We start from the raw sequence: 26,417 nt of genomic DNA, 5'->3' as shown, positions 1-26,417 counted from the left end.
CCCTTTTTCATACTGGTATGATAGAGCATTTTTGATAATTATTACGTTCTGGGCTAACATAGGCTTTTAGTGCTATTTCAAGTGTACTATAATAAGGGATTCTTGATAATATATTAGTATTTTTTTATATATTGTGACAACCGCATTTGTACCACAGCATGATTACAAGAATCGGATAAAAAAAAGAACCACACGTGTTTTTGCAAACGAAGCATACTTCCACACAGTTTGCAGAGAAAAAAAAGAAATGGGAATTATAATCAAAAGACTAGAACAATAGAGACTCTACGAATATACAAACGCGAGCTACACTGTGATAGTCTATCGTACATATTTATCGTTAAAACGCAATCATTAGCGATTATTATAATTAGATTTCTTTTACCCCCGCCCTCCCAACACCCATATTCCTTATGCAAATTACGACCCAGCAAACCTCACTACATTTACGATTAGTACGAATTATGGTGACGAATATGATTTCATTGTATATATAGATTTAATAGATATATACTTCAGATACTCGTATTAATCACTGTTAGAAAGAAAAACAAAACAGTTGTACAGTTGATTTTAGAATGTAAAAAAGAGTAACATAAATGAAAGTTGATTAATTTATCCTTGTCATATTAAGCGTAAGAGTGGCTAGCTATTCGTATAATAAATTTAAGTGCAGTAATTACGTAAGATTAGTAATTCTTTATTTATATATATATGCATTAAAACAATTACAACTCACACAGATGATTGACATTTCTACAAGATGGAAATTGATTCAGACGAACGTTCGAAATACCTTTTTCTATGGATCTATTTAAATCATTCGAATTTACAAACAAACTTTCTCCTCGTTTGGATTTTTACGAAAATTTAGTATCTTTTCATCCCACGCGCATTATTGCTACAAATGCAGCACCGTTGTAATACAAAACTTTGTGCTTCAATTCTATAAACAAACGAATACACGCATTGATCTATTTTATTTCATAGCGTATATTGATCCTTGAGGTAGGTTACCATTTACAAATAAAAATAAACAAAGCAATATATACATACAATATGTAGACAAAATAAAAAAGTTTTCAGTACAAATTTGTACAGAGAGCAGCTTTAAAAGAAATTAACAACAATCACAATTATTTATCATTCATTACAAGACTTTCAAGACTCGTGTAATTCTTTCACGAGATAATTACTGTGCCTTATTTGGGTATGTCGCAACGACAATGTGTTAACAAACGAGTTTAAACTGTTTAAACATATTATTTCAAGCGTAAAGCTTTCGATTTGTAAACATATACTACATTCACCATAATATTAACTAAATTCGTATTTATATAATTACGCTCGTATAAATAGTTCGACTAATTGCGCAAAGATAAGGTTATGCTTTCCAAAAAATAACTCTTAGATCAGTGAAGACAAGTCAAATCGTTCTTTTCGTTTATTATCTTCCCGTGATTTTTTTATTTTGTCAATCACGTTATATCGATATTAATCTAGATAATAGATTATAACCGCGTTTTTAACGAAGCGAGCGATACATCGAACCAGTTTTACTTATTCATAATTTACGAATAACGATTTGCACGGTCGGAAGGTCAATCGGTTGAAAGATTTGAGTAAATTCGAAAATCATTTTCGCGTCTTTTTGCGCTTTAAATCGTCGACATACCAAACGCACGATTACTCATGGGCAGTACCTATGTTTCGTGAGTGTTCGCAACAGGAGAAGAAAGAATGTGCCTTCGGTGTTCAATTTAAGGAGAAGCCGACGTGTTTCGGATAGCCCGCGGAAGAAATACTTTATAAAAATGTAAAAGTTAACGCGATTTACTGTAAAGAACGTTCAACAGAAACCGATGCGACGTTGCTAAAAATCGCAGCCATATAGGTTACGAGTCCTTCTTGAACATCGAAGATCCATCGATTTGACGTTCGATCCACTGTCGTAATGTTGTCGCGAAAAAATAAAGATCTTCGGACGATCAAGGAAGGAGTCGTCGGGAAATATGTCAAGAAGGAAACGCCACCCGAGATGCCCAGTAAGTTGTTTTCATTTTCGTTTTCGAACAATTGTCAACGGACCGTGTCACTTTCCAATGGTGACAGTGTCTTTTAAATTGCGTATCCTTCCACAAGCTGTTTCGTGCTTACAGTTATTAATGTATGGACCACAGAGCCCAACAGAAGATCCAGAAATCGTAACAATCATCCAACTATCCCAACATCTATGGTAATTAACATAATCGTGCACCTGAAATTTTTGTTGGGAAATAAACGTTCATTTTTGTATAGTCCATCCCGCAACAACCTATTATGATACAAAAGTTTGGAAACACTAAAACGACCATGAGTGCTGTAGGTTTAGGCAGTCACGAGGGAAAGTACACACCGAACAGTTCTGTTCCGGATCTGGCTCAGAGGTAGTTTACATATTAGGTCGTACTATATGTGTAGTATCGCTTTTCGATATTGAAGATGACAATACACTAGCAAGTAACTTGCGACTGTTGTAATTCGCACTCTAAATTCAAGCACGAAAGGAACTTAATAACTTTTAAGTTATGTACGTCTATCCAGATTTGCCAGTCTGTCTGTTAATACGAGTACAAGGGATGGGTTGCCATCTCGCACAGCAACACCAATGTATCACTCCGGACTCTCCCCTGCTATGTCACACACATACGTGAATCAGTACGCAGGATCTGAGTATCATTTAGACAGAGTTCAAACACCACAGATGCCTTACAAATCACTCGACATTGACTCAGGCTATGAGGAGTACAATCACTCTGTGTACCGCCAGAATATGGGGTATAACAATGATAACATATTCAGATGATTTACAAATGATAAAATGTATATGTAGTTGTTTTACTGTATTTTTAAGATATAGTAGATGCCACTCGGAGAGGTCAAGTTCCAGGAATGACCAGCAGGAGGAACTTCCTCTGCCACCGGGATGGTCTGTTGACTTTACCCTCAGGGGTAGAAAGTATTACATAGATCATAACACGAAAACCACTCATTGGTCTCACCCTCTTGAGAAAGAAGGTTTGCCCACAGGTTGGGAAAGAATAGAGTCGCCCGAATACGGTGTTTATTACGTTAAGTAAGTACAATGCTCAAAGAACCCATGGAAAACTTGCGTCTCAATTAGAGCTCTTACTGCCCAGGTGTCCAAATGCTATGTACTATTTTCAACTTTTTAAAATTACTAAAAACAAAAGAGCTTTTAATTCGGCTTGTATTGTTAGTAATTGATGCGGACCATTTTTATTTTGAATAAAGATCTGCAGTCTAATGATATATGAACCAAAATAAGAGATATGCATTTCCCTCATGCAAAGAGAAGTGCTCGAGCTTTCTTTTATAACGTTAACATAAACGTTTACTATATTTTGAACTACAATACTCTGTTGTTTCCTCAATAGTTAGAGGAGATATCCCTGGTAACAGAGCGCATTCGAATTGATTCGCCGGTTGAAAATATACATTTTTAATAAATTTCAATCGGATGAGTATCGGAGCTATAGTAAGGGCCCTACTGTGAGTAGGAGGTTCGAATGAACTATGGTCGATGTGTACCGGTTATTTTCAGTCATATCACGCGGCAGGCGCAATACGAACATCCGTGTTACCCCCATGAGATACAAGCAGTCCGCGTGGTGTCACCGCCACGCCATACGCAGTTTCATTCCCACAGTGTCTTGGTCCCAGCCAATCCATACTTGAACGAAGAGATACCTCACTGGTTGTATGTATATAGTAGAGCATCGGTGGCACTAGACCGTAAACTAAGGTGGGAACTGTTTCGTTTACCCGAGCTCGACTGTTTCAACGCCATGCTTACAAGATTGTATAAACAAGAGCTGGAAGAAGTTGTTATGCGTTACGAGGAGTACAGGTATGTTCGAACTATTGCTCTACCATGATAATTCATTGTCGAAGCATAGTATTCTCTACTTGTTGTTCGTACAGGTCAGCCTTATTGTGCGAAATGGAACAAAGACTAAAAGAATTGAACCCTGAAACCTCTAGTTCCTCGTCCGGAGCAATTGCACTACGACAATCTCTTCCATGAAACTTAACAGGGAGCGTGCTAAGTATTTGACTTTCTTGCGGAATGTCGAGTTTCTGCAACGCAAGTGGAAGAAATTGACCAGGATATTGTTACAATTATATATACAATTAGCATAAACTTAGCGAGATTTTATTTTTTTTAATCTATTTTATAAATTATCATTCAATAAACTAGCTTATCTTTTGCGAGTTTATTTTACTGGGCCTCATTCTTCTCTTGATCGTCTATGCTAGGTATTATCTTGTTCTCTACCATGGTGAGTCCGTCAATGGTTATCGAATGAATAGTGTCATGTTTGTGGTACTTCAATAAGGCAGCCTCTGATAAATGCATGATTGAAATAAAATACAACAATCGTTTCGAACTTGAGAAACAATGTCAATCTTAAAGTTGCATACTTTGTGCTTCTGTGGATCCCAATCCTAAGTCCACAAAATGATATATATAAGTAAGGATACAAAGGTTCCAAACAACACCAGCATAGATTATGGAGACGTATTTTCTAGTCTTCTTGGTGTCTGCTAATCTTTTCGACATCAACCATGTCCAGTATTTTTTCAAAAGCATGTTACCAGCTTTATTGATACAAATTCAAATTTAAGAAAAAATCATTGACAGAGACTTGAATAAAATGTTTCAATTATTTTCAGTGACTAGAATGCACGAGTTTTAACACGTAGAATCGCACACAGATTGTCAATGAATGACGATAAAACTTTCATACATGTTGCATAGATCACACTGATGACATACGGATATACATACAAAGTGCGACCAATTACAGTTTCGTATGCGAGGGGAAGAAGAAGTAAACGAGTGTAGTGTTACTAACGATGTCGGTATTTCAGATCGTGAGGAACGAAATACCATATTTTGATTGGTCCACTCCTAAGCCTCGTCTATGCTAGAATTTAGTCTGGGGGCAGCACTATACCGGGGACACTAAAAACCCGGGCGTGAGTACTCCCACTTCCTCTCTAATATCCAACCCCTAAAGAACAGAACAAATGATTCTGGACGATATTCCCCTAAGGGGTAGTGCAATAAGCGGCAGGAATCATCTGCTCCTGAAAATAGCGCCACTATACCGTAGCGGCAAAACGCTCAAACTGTTAGCCAAACGTTACCGACATCGTGCCGCCAGCGCCACCTGGCGATGGAAACCCAAAACTGATCGGCTACAAGCTTGGGCGTTTCGCCACTACGAGGTAGTGGCGCTGTTTGCAGATTTGGCCGGAAGTTGTACGTTGCGCCACCCAGCGGAAGAATCCTGAACACTAATTGGCTACAAGCTTGGGCGTTTCGCCGCTACGAGGAATGGCGCTGTTTGCTGATTTTGTCGGACTTTATGTGTGGCGTCACCCAGCGGAGGAATTGTGAATACTAACGTGCATCATCTTTTTCGCCTGTGTTAGAACCTTTTAGGCTGGATCAGAAGCCTACATAGAAGAGCCTCTTTTAACATAGAAGTAGCATCCACTCTGGCATTATTCGGAATCCGCTGCCAATGATACTGGTAAAATGACGCAGGTTCTGATCCAGGTTAAAAATTAGACTAGGGGGCAGCACTATACCGGGGACATTAAAATCCCGGGCGTGAGCACTCTCATTTCCTCTCTGCCTATGTACTTTATGGAGAGAGACAGAAAGACTGACATAGACCTCCTCGTTCGCCTGCGTAGTTCATGAGAAAATAGTCGGAAAGTCCAGAGTGAAAGTCCAGATTTCTTCACTGTTTTCGTGTTATACGGTTCACGAGCTGTGTACTGCACGCGTAATTTTCTCAAAACAAAAATAAATACTCCTCAACCACTACAAATAGTAGTAGCTTTTATCTCCTGTACACTGCCACTCGACCTGCATACGAAACAGCCACACCGTTCTACAATTTAATTCTAATTCGTTATGTACACGTTTATATTGTAATTTATTTGGTGAAAAATAAAGAATATTAGTTACAACAGTTAATGTGTTGTTCTTTCTCCAACCTGGACATGAATATTGGATATTAAAATTAGTATTTGAAAATTTCGAGAGCAGAAAAATTTTTGAAATTGCCGCGAAAATTTCGACCGTCTGACTTGACGTTGACTTGTACTACTGAAATTTCTCAGAATTTTCGAAAATTCCGAGAATCGAACTTTGTATTAGGAGAACATGATATCGAAGGAGGTGGCATGAAATTCAGTAGTACAAGTCAACGTCAAGTCAGACGGCCAAATTCTCGGAATTTCAGTAGTATAGGTCAACGACAAGTCAGACGGACGAGATTTTCACGGAAAATTTCGTAAAATTTGAACTTTTGTATTAGGAGAACATGATATCGCAGGAGGTATCCGATTTTCAGTAGTACAAGTCAACGTCAAGTCAGACGGCCAAATTCTCGGAATTTCAGTAGTATAGGTCAACGACAAGTCAGACGGACGAGATTTTCACGGAAAATTTCGTAAAATTTGAACTTTTGTATTAGGAGAACATGATATCGCAGGAGGTATCCGATTTTCAGTAGTACAAGTCAACGTCAAGTCAGACGGCCAAAATTCTCGGAATTTCAGTAGTATAGGTCAACGACAAGTCAGACGGTCGAGAGTTTCACGGAAAATTTCGTAAAATTTTGAACTTTTGTATTAGGAGAACATGATATCGCAGGAGGTATCCGATTTTCAGTAGTACAAGTCAACGTCAAGTCAGACGGCCAAAAATTCCCGGGGTTTCAGTAGTACAAGTCAACGACAAGCCGGACGCTCGAAAATTTCCAAAATTCAGTAGTATAAGTCAACGACAAGCCAGACGGTCGAGATTTTCCAAAAATGTTCAAGATTTCAGTAGTACAAGTCAACGTCAAGTCAGACGGTCGAAATTTTTGCGAATTTTTCTAAATTTCAGTAGTATAAGTCAACGACAGGTCAGACGGTCGAAATTTTTCGAAAAATTTGCAGGATGTTCAGGAAAAATTGAGGGTTCAATAATTATATACGCAAATACGTCTTTTCATGACATTGTCTTTATTTATTCAGTGTACATTCTTTCATAAAATGATTCTTACCATACAATATAAATTTTTAACAAGTTATTCTTATGAAATAAGATGAAAATAAAGAGTGTTTATCATACGTTGTACATCGCATTCTTTCTGAAGCACTAATCTTTATCAACGTTTCCAGTTTTACCAACCAGTTAATAATATCGAAGCAAAATAACAGGTTGCGTAACACTTTAATTATAATTTACAATGATCACGTAGCTCCATTGCTATCGAAGAGGAAAAATACGGAACACTCTCACTATCAACACGTCGTTTAAACCTATGCGTAGTCAAAGAAAAATGAAACGTTGCTACTCCACGTTATTATTCTACCGCGTTTCTGCACGACAAAATAATCGTAAATAAATCACGTTTTATCAGACCTGAACTTATTTTGTTAACTATTAAAGATCCGTGACTCGAGAGTGCAGCATGCGTTTGCGTGCATAAGCTGCTCCGCAAAATTAGCAAAACAGCGCGAATATGACACTTTATTAGCTCCTCCAATTCAATTTTATAACCTCAAATTAAATAGATGAAACCAATTCAGAAAATTGAAGTATCATTCTTTGAAATATCCGTCGCATTATGTAACTGGAGAAAACAGTGCATTGGCAAAAATATGCGAACAAGATATATCATTAACTTCATTCGAGCAATTAAGTATTGTAGCCACGGATTAAACGGATGAAAGTAATTTAGGGAATCTACATATGCAAAACTTTTCGAACGATTCGTGGCGCTCCGTGGTCCGAGAACGCAGCGTATAGGAAAATTAGTAAAAATTGCGAAAAAGACCATTAACTCTATTCGAGCTATTTAATTTTCTCGAACTAAGTAACAAAGAAACTGGGTGATTTATATAAATTTTTTCAGAAAGACCTGTAGTTTTCCGTGGTTTGGGCACGCGGCGTTTGCGTGGTGTAGCCGGCTCTCGGGATTAGGAAAAATTCCCGAGCGCATAAACAGGCGAGATTGTTCGTATCGTACAGCACTGGCTCCTATCGGAAAGCGAACGGTGATTGGTTGCGCGGGCACCAAGTAGAATGAGGCATCGGAACGGGACGTCTGGCAATCGAATAAAAGGGGAGGGAGGAGTGATTTCGCGCGTTGAACGGATTCCGAATAATTTCGAAGAGATTTGCGAAGAGTGCCACAACTTGGTCGTGGCCGATTGATCGAGCACAGAATCGAGCAGGCGAGTCCGTCCGTGAAGGCTTGACGAGATGTCCGTGATGGGAAAGGTACGGATCAATTGAAACGGTTAAACGTCCGATGCCGACACGTCCGAAGCCGGGAGATATCGCTTTTATTGTTGGTCTTCCTCCGACTAAACCGTTCCCGTTCGATCGGAATTCCCATATTTCTATCGCGATCCATTCGATTCTACACACTTGCTGTAAATTACCTGTTTATCGTTCTTCATAGCTGTTTCTCTTCCCGGTATCGAACTGAGCTTCGGTCAACGATTGCTTTGTCAGACCACCGAAGCCGGTAAACATCAATTTCTGCCGGATTATTTACTTGCTTGTTTCTCGTTCACAGCCGGTTCTTTACTCCTATTGGCGGAGCTCCTGTTCTTGGAGAGTGCGAATTGGTAAGTGCAAAATTACGTTCGTTTATTTCGAGGTTCCCATATCCGGTGTTTTTGTTTTTTAATTATTTCGTAGTCGCGAGTGTAATTGTCGAAGGAATTGTCAAAGAATAGTAAAACTGCTATTTCAGTCTGTGCCCGATGGGTCAACTATAAATTATGAAGGATATACATTACTTTACGTAAATTTGCTTAACGGTGACATAATGTGGTATTTTTACACAGCGCTCAACTTAAAAGAGATTCCGTACGACATAAAACCAGTGAGCTTGATCAAGAGCGGAGGAGAACAACATTCCAATGAGTTTCGTGAGATTAATCCGATGGAGCAGGTGCCTGCGCTTCACATCGACAATCACACCCTTATAGAGTCTGTAAGTTATACTGGTAATACCATGCACTAGACTGTTGAAATGAGTGTTTGTAGTACTGTGCATTTAGTTAACTGTTTTAGTGTCACACAGTGCAATTGCGCTGTTCAGATTTTATGTCGAATAATGTTATGTTTGATACCGATGCTCAAATGGTAGTGCTAAAACTGTTCAGAAAACAGTGCAATTGCATTGCTTGGTATTTATTGACACAGAAACAGAACAACGCAATTGTGCTGCTTGGCACTATTTAACATGGTTTTTTAAATGATCCCTGGCACTAGAACAGTTAAAGAGAAATGATTTATATAATTAACCTTATATTCTATTCCTATTAACTTTTCTAAATACTGGAAGTATTCATTATGTCTTGAACTTGACTTACATTGAATGTATGTCGTCTCTTGTTCATTACTTATATATGGAATACTTGTTACACAACTGAATTCAGATTGGAGGAAGCAAATTTGAAAAAAGGAATAAGATTGATGAATACAAGAGAACAAGTTCTTCGTTGGTGTACAATACCTTTTCGTCTTCGTTGCAGTTGAATATCTTACAATATCTGGAAGAAACCAGGCCACACCGACCTCTAATGCCAGCAGATCCAGTGAAAAGAGCTAGAGTCAGAGAGATTTGCGAAGTGATAGCCAGTGGTATCCAGCCGCTGCAGAATTTGGTTGTGCTGATCTACGTTGGGGAAGAACGTAAAAAGGAATGGGCACAACACTGGATTACAAGAGGATTAACAGGTGAAGAATATAAATAAAAAGTCAAAATTATATAGCAGCTTTGGGATTACTAATATTCTTCTGTCCTTCAGCCGTAGAAAAATTACTGTCATCGAGCGCAGGAAAGTATTGCGTGGGAGATGAAATCACGTTGGCAGATTGCTGTTTGATACCACAAATATTTAACGCGAGGAGGTTTCTCGTCGATCTGAGACCATTCCCGACAATTTTGAGGGTAGATCGTCACTTAGAGAACCATCCAGCCTTCACCGCTGCTCACCCAAATAATCAGCCTGACTGTCCTCCAGAGGCGACCAAGTAGCAAGCAAGGCAGACCACCCTCTTCCTCTTCTAATTTTTTAGAAGCGGGAAGGGCGGTGGTCCTAATTTGGTAGTTCCATAGTGACAAAAGGTGGTGCAACTTTATTTTTATCGGAAATGATAACATAGCATTTGTTGGAGGTTGATAACGACTGGTGTTTCATTAGAGGTGTGCGAGAACCCGAAAATGTCGGAACGGGTCGGGTCGGGTCGGGAATATTAGGGATTCCTGATTTTCGGGTTCTTGCACATTCGTAACTGGAATCGACATTTTTGGTAAATTGAGATGCAACTTTTTAACAACCGCATTCCACCATTCGGACGATCAATGAAATTGTTACCTGACCATGCATCACGGTTTTACATGTTTCACTGGACTGTTTGTTCATTTTATGGAACGAATATTCACCTTTTATCACTTGCGAACTACATTTAGGTACCGAAATGGCGGACAATATGTAGTAGAGTACTTACACAATGACTCTACAATTAACTTTCAATTATGAAATGGAACACTGCGAGAGAAGAGAGACGCTGCGCCATTTTCGGTACTTACTCAGATGATAGGAGTGTTGGCCTATTTTTAATTTTTTGTTATGTTTTTCCATTGGTTCGTACGCACAATCAAAATTTACCGAGAAATTCGTCTTCGTACAGTACTTACGCATTACTTTTGTAAAGTGTATCGACCTATTCTAAATAGGTTCTGTTGTCTGAAATCAAAAGTTTACTTTTTATACTTACGATAATATAATTTTTCGATTACTTTTAGCTTACATAGACTAAGGAGAAGTGTTGCTATTAAATAATATTAGATAATAACTGGACATTCATTACCGAGTGTATAACGTAGCAGATTTGAACATCGCGAAACAAGTATGACGAAAAACAAAGAAAAAAAAAATAAATGAAAGAAAGAAAGATGGAAACGTGCAAATGAGGGAACGCAATCTGCTCAAACTCCATACAAGATACTGAGGAATGAAAAGTACAAATGAAATTCCTTTTCTAAAGCTTCTATATCCGTTCGGTACGTTTCATTTCTTCCTGGGAAATTATGTCGAGTCCACGAGTAAGCGTTACTAGGGATACTAGATACAGTATAACTTTCGATTTCACGAGTATTTTTTAGCTTGAGAAGATAGTGAAGGTGTGCTCGACATTGATGCTCGACACGTTCTCAAAACTCGCGGCATAATCTGTTAACCGGCTGATCAATTTTGCCGTTCCACTTTTTCCTCAAACATTTTTTTCAAGACTAACGTAGAAGAACGATTTTTCAATCGAATATGCAAACTCCGGTTAACAGTTTAGATGCAATGAATCTTCAGAAGCGTTCCACTGTCTACTATATGATTAAGAGAAAAAAAACAAGGGTGTGGAGGGAAGCTACGATTAAAGCTCGTACTCGAAAAGTTTTTCGAATTGTATTCGTCTTTCAATCTTGAGCACACTTTGAGTACTTTCCGCTGTATTGTTTGCGAGACATAATCTTATATAGAGATACATTCTCGATCGTATCGCCTGTAATTGTATAACGTCTATATATTTTGTAGTTTTATACACGGAGCTAATACGTTTTATGCGCGACAAAGACGACTGAATTACGGTACCAAACAATTGTCAACGATCCGATCGATTGACATTGTTCCTTATTGCCGGGTTCCTTATTGCCATTACTTCCCGCGAATCTCAACACTTGGCTCGTCGATCCCGTCGACCTGTTAACCGGCAGTCCAAAATCATTTTCATTGTATACATATATTCGTGTCGTCAACTGTACTTCGTAAAGACTCAGCGTAGATACCAATCGCTAGACTGCGGATGCTTTTCTCTGGACTAATATTTTTGTAAACTAATTCCACCGAATGTTTTTCTTATGATTTTCATTGATTGCCACGACAATAATGCGAATGAGAACTGGCTCGGATTTTGGTAAAAATTTTTTGGGGTTTTACGGCACGCGTTTGCGAATACTGCGACGAAATCCACAGTCTAGAAATTGTAATAGACAATAGACGCATGGGAATGGTGGAGAGTGTTCGCCGGTTAACAGGTGAATAAACACCGTGCTAGCCTAATCGAGCAGCTCTTCGTGTAGAGCTCGTTTTTGTAATCGTGTTTTCCTTGACATTCCGTTTACGAATTACTTAAGAGACACCGTACCGTAGTAAATAGATGATAGGTGGGGGCGGAGGGGTATTTGTTTGCATGCTTCTTCGACTAGGCGGCTAGGAATTGTTATAATTTATACTATATACTATAACGACGAAGAAAAAAATGACAGAGAGTTATACATTTCATACGTAGACGTGTGTGCATCGTACAAGTGGGCGACTAGATAATAATGTATATATAATTTTTATACAAGACGTTCGAACGAATGTGTTGCATGCAGAGAGACACGGGCCAAGGCCGCCCGTAAAACTACTACTCCGACAACAGCGTCTCGCAGGTCATACATCGAGCGCTCCCTCCGTAGCGTCGCGTCTCTTTTAAAATTATACAGTACAGTGATCGTCTCCCGATACGAAAGCAACAAATCCGTTCAGAGATTAGCAAATGGAAAATTGGATCTCCGAAATGGCAGATTGGGAGACACACAATCTTCCCTCCATAGTGTCGCATTTTTATTCGCATCGTGCTGTTTTCAACAATACTATCTCTCTCTTTGACCACGAGAGATTACAGGAAGTAACGTCCACTGCCTAATAATCGCATGGTTCGTAGAACACAGCGCGACGCTAACGAGGGAAAGGAGGAACAAGGTACATGGAACATATTAAGACACGATCACTGTATTCCTCCATAGCGTCGTTTCAATCCTGCGAGACAATAGCGAATCGTTGACTAACAAAAATGAAAATGAAACCGTTTCCACTGCCACCGAGCGTTTTAGACTTGTTGCGCGACGCTACGGGGGGAACGCCGTACGATAGATTTTAAACAGAGGATGCAAACAAGTGACACCCTTCGATCGTAATCGCACAAAGGAGGTTCGTTCACGTGAAGCGTTACAACCGGTCAACGCGATCCAAAGGAGACCGTTCGACGACACACGACCGTAGGGAGGAAAAATCCTTTTCCTCGCCTTTCGGTTTCTTCCCAGGTCACGTGATATACATATATATATTTGTTACTCTCTTAATAGTACCGAGCAGATGAGAAATGGATAATTCTCAGGGAACGATTAACCGGTTCAAGGGCGCGACACTAAGGGAGACATTAAGCTCGCGGAGGGGCAGAGGACGCGATCGCGACCAAGACAAATTCTCCATTTCTCTGCACGTGGTGCGTTTTGTTTTCGATGGAGAAACGACAGCTTTTCTTTCGTACACAAGAGAGTGGGGGTGGATGTACAACGAGGCAGCCGAGCGAGACCATAAAGGGGTTTAGGATGAATTCACTGGGTAAATCAATCTTTTTTGAAGAGGGGTCGTAAATTCTTTTACCCTTCTTACCGTGTTTACTTTGAACAGTTTGAAAAATATTCTGGGAACTGTCCAGGAGTGGACACTGGGATTGATAATGAGTCTGCTTATGGTCCTGCCAGCTTTCTACTTCGCTGTAACGCCATCCCCGAGTGTACAGGGTGGGACACATAAGTGAGAACACCTAACTGACTTTGTTCTAGATTAATTTTTTATATCTTTATTAATCCTATTAGATAGGATTTATTTTTAAGGAGCTTACAAAACATGAATGTATCGTGAATTCAAGTTTTTAGTGTAATCCTACGAGTAGGATACTTATCGAATGTTTCTTCTTTATTATAAAGAAGCTTGGAAGCATTCTTTTAAATACTCGTTCTAAAAGATATTATTAGATCGTGTTACTTGGGAATCATTTTTTTTACTGAAATTCTTATATCTAATGGATAATGTACTTAGGCAGTTCGTGTCACAAAGAAGCTTCTAAAAGATACAATTGGATCATGTTACCGCGAGTAACGGTTTTATTAAAAATCTTATTGTTACTGGAAAATGCACTTAACGGTTTCAAAATCAGAAACAAGCTCGACGGTACTTTACTTTGTACATTGAGCAATCCAGCGAATGAGTTTGAAGAGTAGAGTTGCATCGAGTTCTCAAATTTATCGAAATTGTTAAGAGGCGAAATCTCAATGCTTGTTTAAGTCACTGTGATAGACGCGGAGTTTTTTTTTTTTGTTTGAAAATGTTGACAAAACGAGAGCGGGAGTACTTTCTGAGGTTTCTGTTTGTTCGAGCTTAGCGTGAGCATTTAGGTGTTGCCGGTTAGGTGTCCCATTCTGTTGGCAAAGCGATGGCTTGGGTATCGCGGCACCGTATCCGAGAACAGAGAATAGAGGCGACCATTGATTTCTCGCATAGGTCCGGGCTTATGGTCGACAGAGGACAACCATTTGTTAGAAAGTTCGTTTCGACGACGGTCCTAAAGTAGAGTTTAGTTGGGTAGTGGCGCGCGTACCGTTTGTAAAATCATGCGTGGCGTAGGAGCGAGGTTATCCGAGCATGTGTATTATAATTAAACAGTAAAAGAAAAAAAGAAACGCGATACTTCGGAGGAAGACAGATCGGCGGAAATAGAAAAACACACACAGAGGACACCGGAGTCGACGGTCATTCGCATAGATATTTTGTAAGTGAAACAAATTTGAATTATGTACGTTCGCTGCTTACGAGGAATAATAAATTCTGTGTCATAGTGTATTTAGACGGTGGTAAGAAAATGTCTGCTCGTAATTAATTTTTCCTTGCGTCCGGCCACCAGCATGGACACGGTGCCAACGGCTATCGGGACGTGTGTTTGTCAATGCCTACTTATCGCCTCGACAGTGGCACTGCCGGTCGTTATCAACGGGATCGTAACCGGTTTCAACTGAACGGTTGCGAGGCACAATGAATACTTGAAATACGATCTTTAGAGGCGTTTCTGTTTTTTTTTTACCACGGTAGAATTAATCCTGGAAAAACAGCCTCCGGATACAGAACGACAATTATCCTGCGCAATAACCAGTAAGAGTTAGCCAAGAACTGTAAACAATTTTTTTACACCTCGATATTTATAGATTTTATTTAAAGCTTCAGTTTTTCGCGGACTAATCAGAATTTGATTTGATAGTAGCTCTTTGAAAGGAAAAATTAATAAAACAGTGAGTATATAGAAAATGGTAAAATAAAAATATTAATTAAAAGAAAGCATTTTTTGATAATACTATTTACAGCAAAGAGTAACTAATTTATTTAAAATCGTACTGGCAGCTTCCAAAGTAAAATAGTCTCGTTCGAAAGGCTCCGAAAAAGCACTCGAATTGGATAAATCAAGATGGAGTCGATGAAGATAAAGATACCTGACCTTGAGAACTACATTCCATCATTGAGAACATAAATAAAACATTGTTCAGTAGTTGTGTAATATCTTAACGCGTGGAAATGGAAGCAAAACAGAAAAGGAAAATGTCTGAATTGTAAATTAAGTCTGTTTCGTCCGCCATATTGAAGAAAAGCGTATAGATCCAACGAATCGGTTGAAGTGAAAAGAATTTGACTTCGAAAATTCGATTTTGACACGGAGAACATTGATGAAACGTTGCTCAACGACTCTACGATATTTGAATGCATGGCAATTGGAAGCGCGAATGGAAAAGACGATAAATTTCCGAGCTACAAGCGCCGTTAGAGCCGCCATATTGTGAGTCCGACGAAAACCGTTTGTTTTCCGGAAGTACTCAAGGATTTCAAGCGTTCAAGGCTCGGTATCAACGCGCGCTGTCAGCACCGGAAACGTGGGTGGACGGGCATAGAGAGAAATAGAATGTAGATAAGCGTAAGACTGAAATAGAATGAACAACAACTTACCCGGCGACAGAAGTTCGGTACGCGCTCGGCGGCGTTTCCAGGCGTTCGAACGCGCGAAATTCAAACTGTAAGACAGGTGTTCAGCCGGTGGCAACGTTTCCCATCGGTAAGTGTACGAGAAAGAAAGAAAAAAAAAACACACACACACAGACACAAATCCGAATTCTCTGTACATTTACAAAAGGCGAACGAATCCATTGAACAACAAAAGTTTTCGTTCCGTCCGCCTGAACTCGACGCTTGTTTCGTTTCTCAATTGTCTTTATTACAAATCCATCGTGTAAAAAAATACATTCCCTGATCGTCCTATACTGACTAGTTAGACAAGCACCATCTCTTCATCTTTTCGATCTGTTCTCTTTCTTAACCATTCGTTCTCTGTGCCGCAGAATAATGCTCGTACACAGATGGAATGCACGCGAAAACGAACCGCGGATTTCGGATGATATGCTATTATTTTATGCTACACTTCGAACGCGGGGTACACGCAACAACGATCAACAACAACAACAACAATAACAACGGGGCACGTCGCCGAGAACCGCTACAAACGTGTCCGAGACGGATCATCGTCATCGAAAGTACTGACTACGCGAGTACAATTGAACGGCGGCCATATTTGACTGGGGTCTGCGGGTACACGACATTTCGGGTTCGGGTTCGGGCTCGGGTCGGGTCGGGTCGGGATCTCGAAAGCTTGCAATCTTCGGGTACACGAAACTGCAGTTGGGTGGAGCCAAATTTGAGGACCCCAAAAATTCCTAATCACATAATTACGGGCCAATTTTTGAACTTCTCGGGCATTCGAAGTCGGATGGAGTCAAATTTGGGAACCCCAAAAATTTGTGATCATGTACCCGATTCGACCCGACTACAATTTTGGGCACCCGAATTTTATAAACTTTCAGGATTCTGCCTGGGATCCGACCCGACCCGACCCGACCCGACCCGACCCGACCCGACCTGAGGCTCGGATACCAGCGCACCCCCAATATTGAAGTATTAGAGCTCTAATCGTACCACCGCGTCCCGTTTTTCAGTTTTGTCTTTTGTATCTTTGTATTTTCGGAAATATTGCAGTTACGAGAGACTGCACGCGACGTTCAGCTCGTTGACAATAGAGATAAACGAGGGAAACAGGATACACCTCGTCAGTATCGCACACAAAACGCATCCTCGTTTTTCTTTGTCACTTTTATCCGTTCTCTCTCGTTTCCATTCTCTCTCTCTCTCTCTCTCTCTCTCTCTCTCTCTCTCTCTATTCGTACGCAGGTTTATTTATTTATAAAACGACTTACAAACTAAACGGAATCGTCGCAGCTTTCGTATTTACAGGTGCACGCACACAGGGACGCTCTCACCTGTCCACCGGGAGTGCAAGTACAATTAACCTGTGCCGTTCCGCGGACTTCGAGTATAAAAATAACCTTCTGTCAAGCACAACTACCGTAAAATAAATTAGCGCGTCTTTCTGCTTTTGCATCTTTCAATGTTACAACATCTTAAACGTAGTTCTCGATAAAAAAAAGTCTTGCACACACCGCCTTTAGAATGCGAAGAACACGATTCATTTATAAAATTTAACAAGTTTAATGAAAGTAGAATGTTAACGGTTACCTCGTTGTTACTACTTTCGCGTCCAATTTGTATCTTATCAGTTTCTTTTTATGCATTGCGCCCGGCAGATGGTTAAAATCGCAATTCACAGTATTTCCTCCGTAGCGTCGCGTTTGTTTCTATCCCCTCCGCGTTGCAACGTACCGATCACAATGCAGAGAACATGCGATCAACGAGAGCTTGCTTAAATACCTCGACAGCTTCTATTGTTTTCGCGTAGCGCGACGTTACGGGGGGCGGTGAACACGCGTCTAATTTGTGGGGGGTCTCTCTAGTATTTTACAAAAATCGTGCATTTAAAAAAGTGTACTAATGAAGACTGACTGAGAAATAATGGTAGCGAGCGTGTTAATCGATAATGCAATGCACAGAATGGTAAGATTCGATTCCGGGAATCTTTGAGAAAATGAGAACGAGGAATAAAGTTAAAAGAAATACTGTCACGGAGACGAGTTCGATTCGTCTGTGTACCCCGGTTGGCAGGTTGAAGCACGTCCACGCAGCTTGTGTCGGTCAGCTCTTATTTTTTTGTTCGAACGAAATTCGGAAAGTGGCTTTCAGAATTTCGGGACGAAATTTGTAATTGCACAAGATCCATCGGATGCTTTCAGACGGAGAGAGAGGTAGATAGACGGACAGATAGAGAAAGAGAGAGAGAGAGAGAGAGAGAGAGAGAGAGAGAGAGAGAGAGAGAGAGAAGGAGAGGAAGCTGCTCTCGAAAATGGAGAGGATATGTGGAAATCTCGATGAGATTCGATAAGAGATATATATCACAGCGAATGAAAGACAGAGAAACAGGTGTAGAGAAGAAGATAGAAAGAGATACGGCCCTGGCAGTAAATATTCGATCAAAATTGTAAAAAGCTTGTCGTTGACATTTATCTGTATATCAAACACCAACAATCGTATTATGTAGACAACGTGTACACGTCGAAAGAAAATACAAATAAAATTCATTTGTCTGTTGGTAAATGTGTTCTTATTTTTTCAGAAACTATATGAATCATTGTGCTTATTGTTACACAGATATTGTAAAAGAAATTTCTACGGCATAGCGTAGTATCAGAACATTTCGTACTATAGCGTTCACTCGATATATGTCACCAACACGGGTCTAGACAGGGACATATATCGTCCAGGAGATACTATTCTTTGACCCTAGCGACCTTGAACCCCTCGGCGACCGAGCATCTTGGCCCCTCGTGAGATATACCCCGCGGTAATGGGAATACCGCGACGTTTATCATCCAGGCCGTGGCGACATATATAGAGAACTCACTGTACCTTGCTTTAGTATTTTTTAATTAATTTTTTTGCAATTTTTACTGCAGTAGAGAATTGAGAAAATTGAAAAAATCATTTCGACTCGCCCAATAATTGCAGGATCGATCGATTGGAAAGAAATTTTGCACAAGGATCCACAGTCTGCACAATGACAAACACTCGATTTGATCGAATAATACTTTTTGCCAGAGACAATAGAAGACAGACAGAGGACAAAAGACGGTACAGACAGAGAAAGAGAGACAGACAGACAGTCAGACAGACAGACAGACAGACAGACAGACTATGCGTACGATGATCGTATACAGCGACACTGAAATGGACAAATGGATGGATCGATGGACCAGATGGATGGAGTTTCGTGTGGTGTGGCCAGGTCATGAAATGAAGAACAACAGAATGCATTTAATGAGCGATTGTTTATTATGCTCTTATGGTCACTTGTCATACAGGTAACGATGCTTTCTCATGAGTGAAAATAGTTAATATATTATGTTTTGTTTTGTATTCTTTTCTTTTTCTCTGCTTATCTCTGTTTAGTATTTTTTTTTGTCCTTATTTAAACGATTTTTTCTCCGTCAAACTTTTCCGTATCGTTTTTTGTTTCTTATTTTTTCCCCTCGTATAATAAGAGTGTATGTGTTTGCGCGTGTGTGTGTATGTTATGTGTGTGTGTGTGTTTCTTTATCCTCCTCTCCGTTTCGTTTATAATTATTTAACATTGAAATGGAATAACTTTGACGATGAATAAGAATTAACAATTCGAGAATGCGGGATGCAACTAAAACGTGGTTCAGAGAGTGTGAAAAGTAAAACCGCGTCTCCACCGTAATCTTTTCTCTTCGGTTTTTGTTTGTTTTTTTTTCTCTGTGCTCTTATCGTGTTCGTTTTTCTTTTGAATCGCTATCATTTTCGAAACTCACTTTCTACTTTTTACGTTCGAACGCGCGCTTTGCCTGCTATATATTCTTTACTTTACTTTGTATATTCCCCGGAGTTCTCGAAATTTTCGGGAAAATAAAGAGAAAACAAACGACAAAATGCTCCTCCGCCAAACTAATTCTCCCGCAGTATATATACATGCATACGCCTCATCGATAGCGATATATATGTATATATGTATGTATATATTAATAGTGGTGCCCAAAGAGGTCACTCGGTCAGGGCAGGGGGAGGGGGGCGTGTGTGACCCTATTCCGAAACGTGTCTCTGCGAAAAATCGGTTTTTGCTGGTTTCAACCTTTTGCACTCGAACGGCCATTGCTAAAGGCGTCGCTAGAAATTTTTAGATAACCGAAAGTTTTTAATAAGTAATAGAATGGATAAAGTCGGATTATCTCGGAAACAGTGAGTTTCGGTAATCTTCAGATAACTTGGATAATATCTGTAGATATATAATACTTTTTCATTTGAAACATTTTCGGCGTATCGTTTGAATTACTATCTCGGTAAATTTTTAGGAAGATGTTAGCGTGACGAGGAAACATTATACCGTTTGAGGGTTAATGAATGGCTAAAAACTTGTGGTACGAGTAAATGCGCTGAATTTTATTTTTCCTAACCTAGAAGAGATGTACTCGAATGAAGTGTCTAGATTCTGGAATCAATATGGCGTCGAGTGCAAAGGGCTCAAACGGTTTGACAAGCGAACCCGAAACGAAACTCGAAAGGAAAAGAAGAAGAATGCGGGAAAAGAGAAAGAAAAGAGCGAGCGCGTTTGTAAAAATTGTTTTGCGATCATTTTGACAAAACACGATCAATTTTGCGCAGACTTTGCGGTTCTTTTTTTTTTTTTGCACACGTATTTCATCGTGATTTCGTGATTTTCATCGTGTCGACACGGAACGGGAATGATCGCACGCTTTTCCAGACAGTTATCCGTATCGACTCGATCTCGAATCGCGAAAAACCTCTCTTCCTTTTTCTTTTCTTTCTCGTCGATCCTCGGTACAGCTCGCTACGATCGACGAAACGATCCGACACGAAATCGAACACCCCTGCCTTGCAATCTTTTTCATTTTTAATTGATGTAGCAGATAGAGAGTTATTTACGTCTTGAATGGGAACGAAGCTTATGAGTCACCCTGTACCGTTGCAACTAAACTGTGGATTTTTATGCGAAATAAAAATTGTCTGCATCCATTGCACAATAATATTTAAACTCTTTAAATATTTTCCTCATTGTAATTAGATTCCCTAATACCTACTATGCATGAATAACATTTAAATCAAATTCGATGTGACCAAAATTAGCATTTATTATTGAACTTATTACTTGCGTAAGCTTGACGATGAATTTTCGTAGAAATTGCAAATAGAGGTTAGAAACATGTTCTCGAGAAAAACATGTTGTTGTTAACATTAACTAATATTTTACGCATCAAAAGACGTTTCCAAACGTCGAGGTGTTGTCAAATGATTTCACTGTTCCAAAAATCCACAATCCAGCCATAACCTCTTTTATATAGATCGAATTTGATGAAAATTCGCAGGGTCTGAAGAGATTAGAAAGCCTCTCTGTTAAATTCGACCTTTTCATTTCCGACATCGTTAATAACATACCATTGATTTTCTTGGGCATTTTTTAAGTTGCTAATTTCGCAGGCAACGTGTTAAATGCGAGGCAAGGGGTTAGGTTTCTCGGTTCTGTTGCACATACAGCAAATCAAAGCACGTTTTCACTATAAACCATGCAGCAGCGAGCTGTTCGCTCGTTTCGCACAGACCTGTCGCGATTTTTCACAACGCTGGTACAGATTATTTATAACTTAATCGATAGAAGCGAAGATCGTATCGTCGATCGAAAGCAAGATGGTCTCTGCGAACAACACATATCTCTCTCTCTCTCTCTCTCTCTCTCTTTCTCGCTGCGTGTTAGGTCGTCCCATAATTTTCCGAACGATTCATGTCTTTGTACACAGTGTCTCCTTAATCCTGTTTAGTGACGATCACAGTAACGTTTCATGTTTTTTGGCTTGCAGCCCGGTAAATAAGCGTAACCGTTTGCTTCGAATATATGTATTACTATATATAGATTATATATGGCGAGGTGAATCAATAGAAATGTGCGGTATATAACATGGCTGATGGAGGGGGGAGAAATGTTCAATACTGTTCTTTTTTTTTTCTTCGAATGGAACGTGATTTATAGAGATTTATCGTCGCGAGAACGACGAGGCCCCGACGACGTTTCAAGACACACAGATTATATAATAACGAATTCAACTAGACGATAGTTTATTTGAGCAGAGTTCAGCGTCGACGTTTTATCTTCTTTTTCTTTTTTTTTTTTTTTTCGTCGCCTTCACCGAGAAACAGTATTCGAGAGTGGTAGCTTAGTCGAGAGAACGGTTGAAAAAGAAACGAAATGAAAGAGTCCTCTCGGGTCCCACGACTATTTTCGTAGTCGTTGGTTTTCTGTATCGATTCGACTTGATTTTTAACCTGTTGACCGGGCACGACGAGAGCGAGGCTCGTCCCTGCAAGTTCGATGACTACCTGATCCACCCATTGATACCTCGCGACAACTTCTTCTCTAACTCGAAAGATGGCTGCACGAGTCATTTATGATTTTAGTCACTGTCAAATGAAGCGAACCTTTATCGTCTAGCGGACTGAGCAACTTTCTGCGAACATACCGTTTTCGTACACACAGATGTAATTCGAGGAGACAGCTTCGTTCTAAACAAAATATACAAGGTTTTGCGAGAGTTTTCGACAGCAAGAAGCTGCGCAGTCCTCTGAACTAGGCTAGCAGGTGTAAATGGGCGACCAGGTCGAAGTTCGCCGTGATTTTATGGGATGACCTACTGTACACACGCGTACACATGCGTCGGGTAGCATTGTTAACGCATTCGCTGTTCTAAGTTCGCAAAGTATTCGACAAAATTCTTTTCTTTTTTCGTCTCGCTTCGATGACGAATGCGTTAAGAATCCAATGATGCGCGCGATCATCGTTCTCGCGGTGACGCAACCTAGGTTAGAGGGGGTGAGGTGCGGGGGCTCGCTGTTGAACAGAAAACGAGAGTAACGCAGCGTTTCGCGCCTCGATTACAATAGAACAACGTAGTAGATCGCCGAAGGGAATCGTGAGAATAGAGGGACAGAGCATATATACTTTCCCGTACTGTTATCGTGTGGTTCTCCAACTTTTGTCCATATTTTTCTTTTGTTTTTGGCTAAGCGTTCGCTGCCGCCTGGGATTTCTTATTCTCTCTCTCGAGCGACACAGAGCAACGCGCGACCATTTCTCTCTCATTTCCAGCGAATCTATTCGCGACACGCAAACACGGACGATGGTTCGTGATCGATTTGAAGGGACATGGTTCGTGTTCCTTATGGGATGATGATTGCTAAAATCGCGCCGGATGATCCTCGAACAATTAACAGAGCCCTACGACAGTAATCGTTTTCTCCGTCGAGAGAGTCTTACTCGTCTAGAATGTGTATGGTATTTAATGATAGTTAATGTATATCTTCGTTCGTGTGTGTGTCTATATATACATATATATAATCATTTTTTTAATATGTACATACATATACGTTATACGTGTCGATGTATGTATACATATATATACGTACATATATATATATCTCTCATCTCGAAAGAACAATGCGCTACTCCCTCCCTTTGCTTTACTCAACTTAACGATTAATCAAATATATATATTTATATATATATATAGAGTCTCAATTAAATCTAAAATTCCTTGTTGAACCGTTCTCGAATGCTGAATCGCAATACCCTTTTCGGAGGCGAGACCCCTCGGAATATATTATATCTCTCTTTTCTCTATATATATAGAATCTATGTATATATTAAAAAATACAATTTTGCTCGCTGCTCTTTTTATGCACCGTTCGACTTATACCCCGGTTTAATTGTTTATATCCTGACGAAACAAATAACAGAAAAACAGATTGATCCGACCGTGTCCCGCGGACGCGCGCGTCCATTGGCTCGGGCTTTCCCCCCACCCCTCGCGTGAACCATGGGAAATCACGTGACCAACGGTCGAGCGACGTCCAGCAAACTTTTTCTTATTTCACCTCGTTCTTGATCATTTGTTCACTTGTCGGACGATTCCATTAATCGACGGACATTTAACCCTTCGCGACCCTTTCGTTCCTTCGGCCGACTATAATCGGTTCAACGTTCTATCTAACGAGCAACTATGGTCACTTTAATTTCAGCGTTCACCGAAGGTCAATCATAGTCAACAAAACGTCCAGCGTTCACTGTGTCTCAGAGCTGACTATGATCACTTGGTGTACAGCGTTCGCTGTATCGCAAGGTGGTTATAGTCATCCAACGTCCAGCGTTTTACTGTATTCCGAAAGTTATAGTCATACAACAATTCAACAATTCAGACATTCGGCGCTTGCTGCGTTCTAAGGATGACTATGATCATTCGACCGTGACCATAGGATGATTGTAATCGTAGACATGACCATAAGAAGACTGTAATCGTAGATCGTGGTCGTCTTAAATTTCTTACAGTCGCAATGACAATAGCCATCCGAAGAATGGATTGTATTCACAAAATGATTTATAGTCACTCAAAAATGCAGAATCAACTGCATCTCAATAGTGAATTATAGTCACCCAATGTTCAGCGTTCGGTGTATCGTGAAGGTGGTTATAGTCATCTAACGTCCCGCGTTCACTGTATTCAAACAGCTATAGTCATTCAACGTCCAGCGCTCACTGTGTATTAAACATGTCTGGTAATCATTTAGTGACTATAAAAAACTACAGGATGTTTGTAATTGTAGGTGAATGATCACCGTTCTCCAAGAGTCCATAGTTTTGCGACTATAGTCACTCAAAGTACAGCATCAACTGTATCCCATAAAGGAATTATAGACGCCTAATGGTCAATGTTTGCGGTCAAGGTGATTGTAATCGATCAACAGAATTTATTAGATTGTGATAAGCGGTTTTAGTCGAATTATCTATTAAAATGTAACAGTTGGCGATAATATGTTAATTTAGTGGACTGCATAATAATAGTCTTCCAGAGCATTGCTGAGCTTGACTGTCGGAACGAAAGGGTTAACAATTGGAGCAAAATCGTCTGGCCCTTAGCTCATTTCGGCGCACAATTAAAATTTTGATTTGCTGTTAAAACAATCTCGGAATCTCCATAAGACGAAAGAAAGTCTAATAAAACCAAAGTTTCGCTTTTGCTTGAACCAGCCTTTGCTTTGTAGTTCCTTTGTAAATCGAATAGAATTTCAAGAAATTACAAAAATTAAAAATGATGGTTAAATATCTGTAAACAATTTGAAAATTTTGAACAGAACGAAAAAACAAAGTCCGTCGACGTATTTCGATGCGAGCCAATTAAACTGGCGGGTCACCCCATCGATTACGCCAATTTATGGAGTATTTATAAAAGATCATCGTGACCCATATCTGAGTCATGGGACCATGAACGCGTTCGGATGAAAATACTGTTCTATTTGATCTCATTGTGCCGAAACTAGCGGTGCCAGATTTTGCTCCAACGGCAGCAGACTATGCGGCGCGCCGCGTTGCGCAACTGTAGCGCGCTATAGTCAGGGGCGAGCCACGTAAGCGTTTCAAGGCCACGCGCGAGCAACCCCCACCGCGTCGCTCGGCGGGAAATTCAAACGGAGAAAGCCGAGAGAACGTAAAACGGAACGCGGTACGCGCGCGCACGGTCGTCTCGTGCACCTCTTCTTATCATTATTTTACTTTATAGCCAAAGGAATGTAAGGTACAATACTTGATCGTATATTCCCATCATCAGCGACGAACGAGTCCTCTCATAATATACGTGGTACCTATCTCTTTCTCTCTCTCTCTCTCTATCTCTCAGTTTCTGTCACTGTTCCTAACACTGTGTTTCACTTTTATACTTTTCGCAGCCAGCTGCTCTCGATAATTCGAAATATTCGTGGAAGATAATGCTATTTATCCGCCCCCGGGCGTCCATCAATCAATCAATTAATCAACGCCACGGGGCCTTAATTAATGAAGGTAAAGCACAACGCGCGGCACTGCGTTTCGCGGTGAAATCTTTTAAATCTTTTTAAATCTTTCTTATCGTATCTTATTCATTTTTTTTTGTGGTTTTGTTTTCATTTGCGTGTAATAGGCATGCAACATTTCGCGTTATACAACTGTGTAATGTGGTGTTCTTTTACCCAGGTTTATGTGTGTTGTTCCGTGTAACAATGTGTGTGTGTGTGTGTGTATGAATGATGCCGAGCCGAGTCGAATGAACATGAATGTGCACAAAGTGTGCGCGCACCAATGTGAGCGCACGATAATAATTCTCTCTCTCTCTCTCTCTCGCTCGCTCGTAAGTTTCGCGACTTAGCGATTTATTAGTCTACTTATACTCAACAAGGTACTTAATAGTTTTCTTTCCACTCTTTCCCCCTCCAATGAATCCCGAGCTGCTCTACGCTGCTACTTTTTCTATCCTTCTCTCGAACAACAACGATCCTCGTTAAATTATTCTCCGCTTAATTCATTTACTTTACTTTTATTTGTTTATTTATTTATCCATTTTTTT

The 26,417-nt window shown here is 40.0% G+C and overlaps 2 protein-coding genes and 2 long non-coding RNA genes across 5 annotated transcripts; 2 read left to right on the top strand and 2 right to left on the bottom strand.

The window, feature by feature from the left end:
- Positions 1-337: 337 nt before the first annotated feature.
- Positions 338-4,270, top strand: LOC143361664 (protein salvador homolog 1). Of its 2 annotated transcripts, none has more exons than XM_076801245.1 (7): positions 338-2,045; positions 2,160-2,236; positions 2,299-2,426; positions 2,584-2,817; positions 2,894-3,115; positions 3,605-3,910; positions 3,985-4,270. In XM_076801245.1, exons 1-7 carry the CDS (start codon positions 1,955-1,957, stop codon positions 4,085-4,087), a joined length of 1,161 nt encoding a protein of 386 aa, XP_076657360.1. In that variant the 5' UTR covers positions 338-1,954; the 3' UTR covers positions 4,088-4,270. The 2 variants fall into 2 exon arrangements, with proteins under 2 accessions (XP_076657360.1, XP_076657359.1); XM_076801244.1 differs by having other exon boundaries at positions 2,873-3,115.
- Positions 4,201-4,932, bottom strand: LOC143361667 (uncharacterized). The gene is made up of 2 exons (XR_013083502.1): positions 4,486-4,932; positions 4,201-4,407 (listed from the first exon to the last, which is right to left on the bottom strand). It is a non-coding gene; the product is annotated as an uncharacterized LOC143361667 (long non-coding RNA).
- Positions 4,933-7,202: 2,270 nt separating this feature from the next.
- Positions 7,203-17,121, top strand: LOC143361666 (putative maleylacetoacetate isomerase 2). Its single transcript, XM_076801248.1, has 5 exons — positions 7,203-8,356; positions 8,658-8,709; positions 8,932-9,080; positions 9,625-9,829; positions 9,901-17,121. Exons 1-5 carry the CDS (start codon positions 8,339-8,341, stop codon positions 10,128-10,130), a joined length of 654 nt encoding a protein of 217 aa, XP_076657363.1. The 5' UTR covers positions 7,203-8,338; the 3' UTR covers positions 10,131-17,121.
- A 524-nt stretch (positions 17,122-17,645) lies between these two features.
- Positions 17,646-24,140, bottom strand: LOC143361668 (uncharacterized). The gene is made up of 2 exons (XR_013083503.1): positions 18,482-24,140; positions 17,646-18,450 (listed from the first exon to the last, which is right to left on the bottom strand). It is a non-coding gene; the product is annotated as an uncharacterized LOC143361668 (long non-coding RNA).
- Positions 24,141-26,417: the final 2,277 nt, after the last annotated feature.

The sequence above is a fragment of the Halictus rubicundus genome, chromosome 15 (genome assembly GCF_050948215.1).
Source record: "Halictus rubicundus isolate RS-2024b chromosome 15, iyHalRubi1_principal, whole genome shotgun sequence".
In the NCBI taxonomy this organism is placed as follows: Eukaryota; Metazoa; Arthropoda; class Insecta; order Hymenoptera; family Halictidae; genus Halictus; species Halictus rubicundus.
Note: the sequence above shows the minus strand (reverse complement) of the source record. Positions and strands in the feature narration are given on the sequence as shown.

Bases quoted from the DNA above. Each gene is read 5' to 3' on its own strand.
- LOC143361664 (XM_076801244.1), top strand. From the start codon at position 1,955: ATGTTGTCGCGAAAAAATAAAGATCTTCGGACGATCAAGGAAGGAGTC. The intron at 2,046-2,159 runs GTAAGTTGTTTT...TCGTGCTTACAG, and splicing joins AACGCCACCCGAGATGCCCA to TTATTAATGTATGGACCACA. The intron at 3,116-3,604 runs GTAAGTACAATG...GGTTATTTTCAG, and splicing joins TACGGTGTTTATTACGTTAA to TCATATCACGCGGCAGGCGC.
- LOC143361666 (XM_076801248.1), top strand. The intron at 8,710-8,931 runs GTAAGTGCAAAA...ATTTTTACACAG, and splicing joins TTCTTGGAGAGTGCGAATTG to CGCTCAACTTAAAAGAGATT. The intron at 9,081-9,624 runs GTAAGTTATACT...TCTTCGTTGCAG, and splicing joins ATCACACCCTTATAGAGTCT to TTGAATATCTTACAATATCT.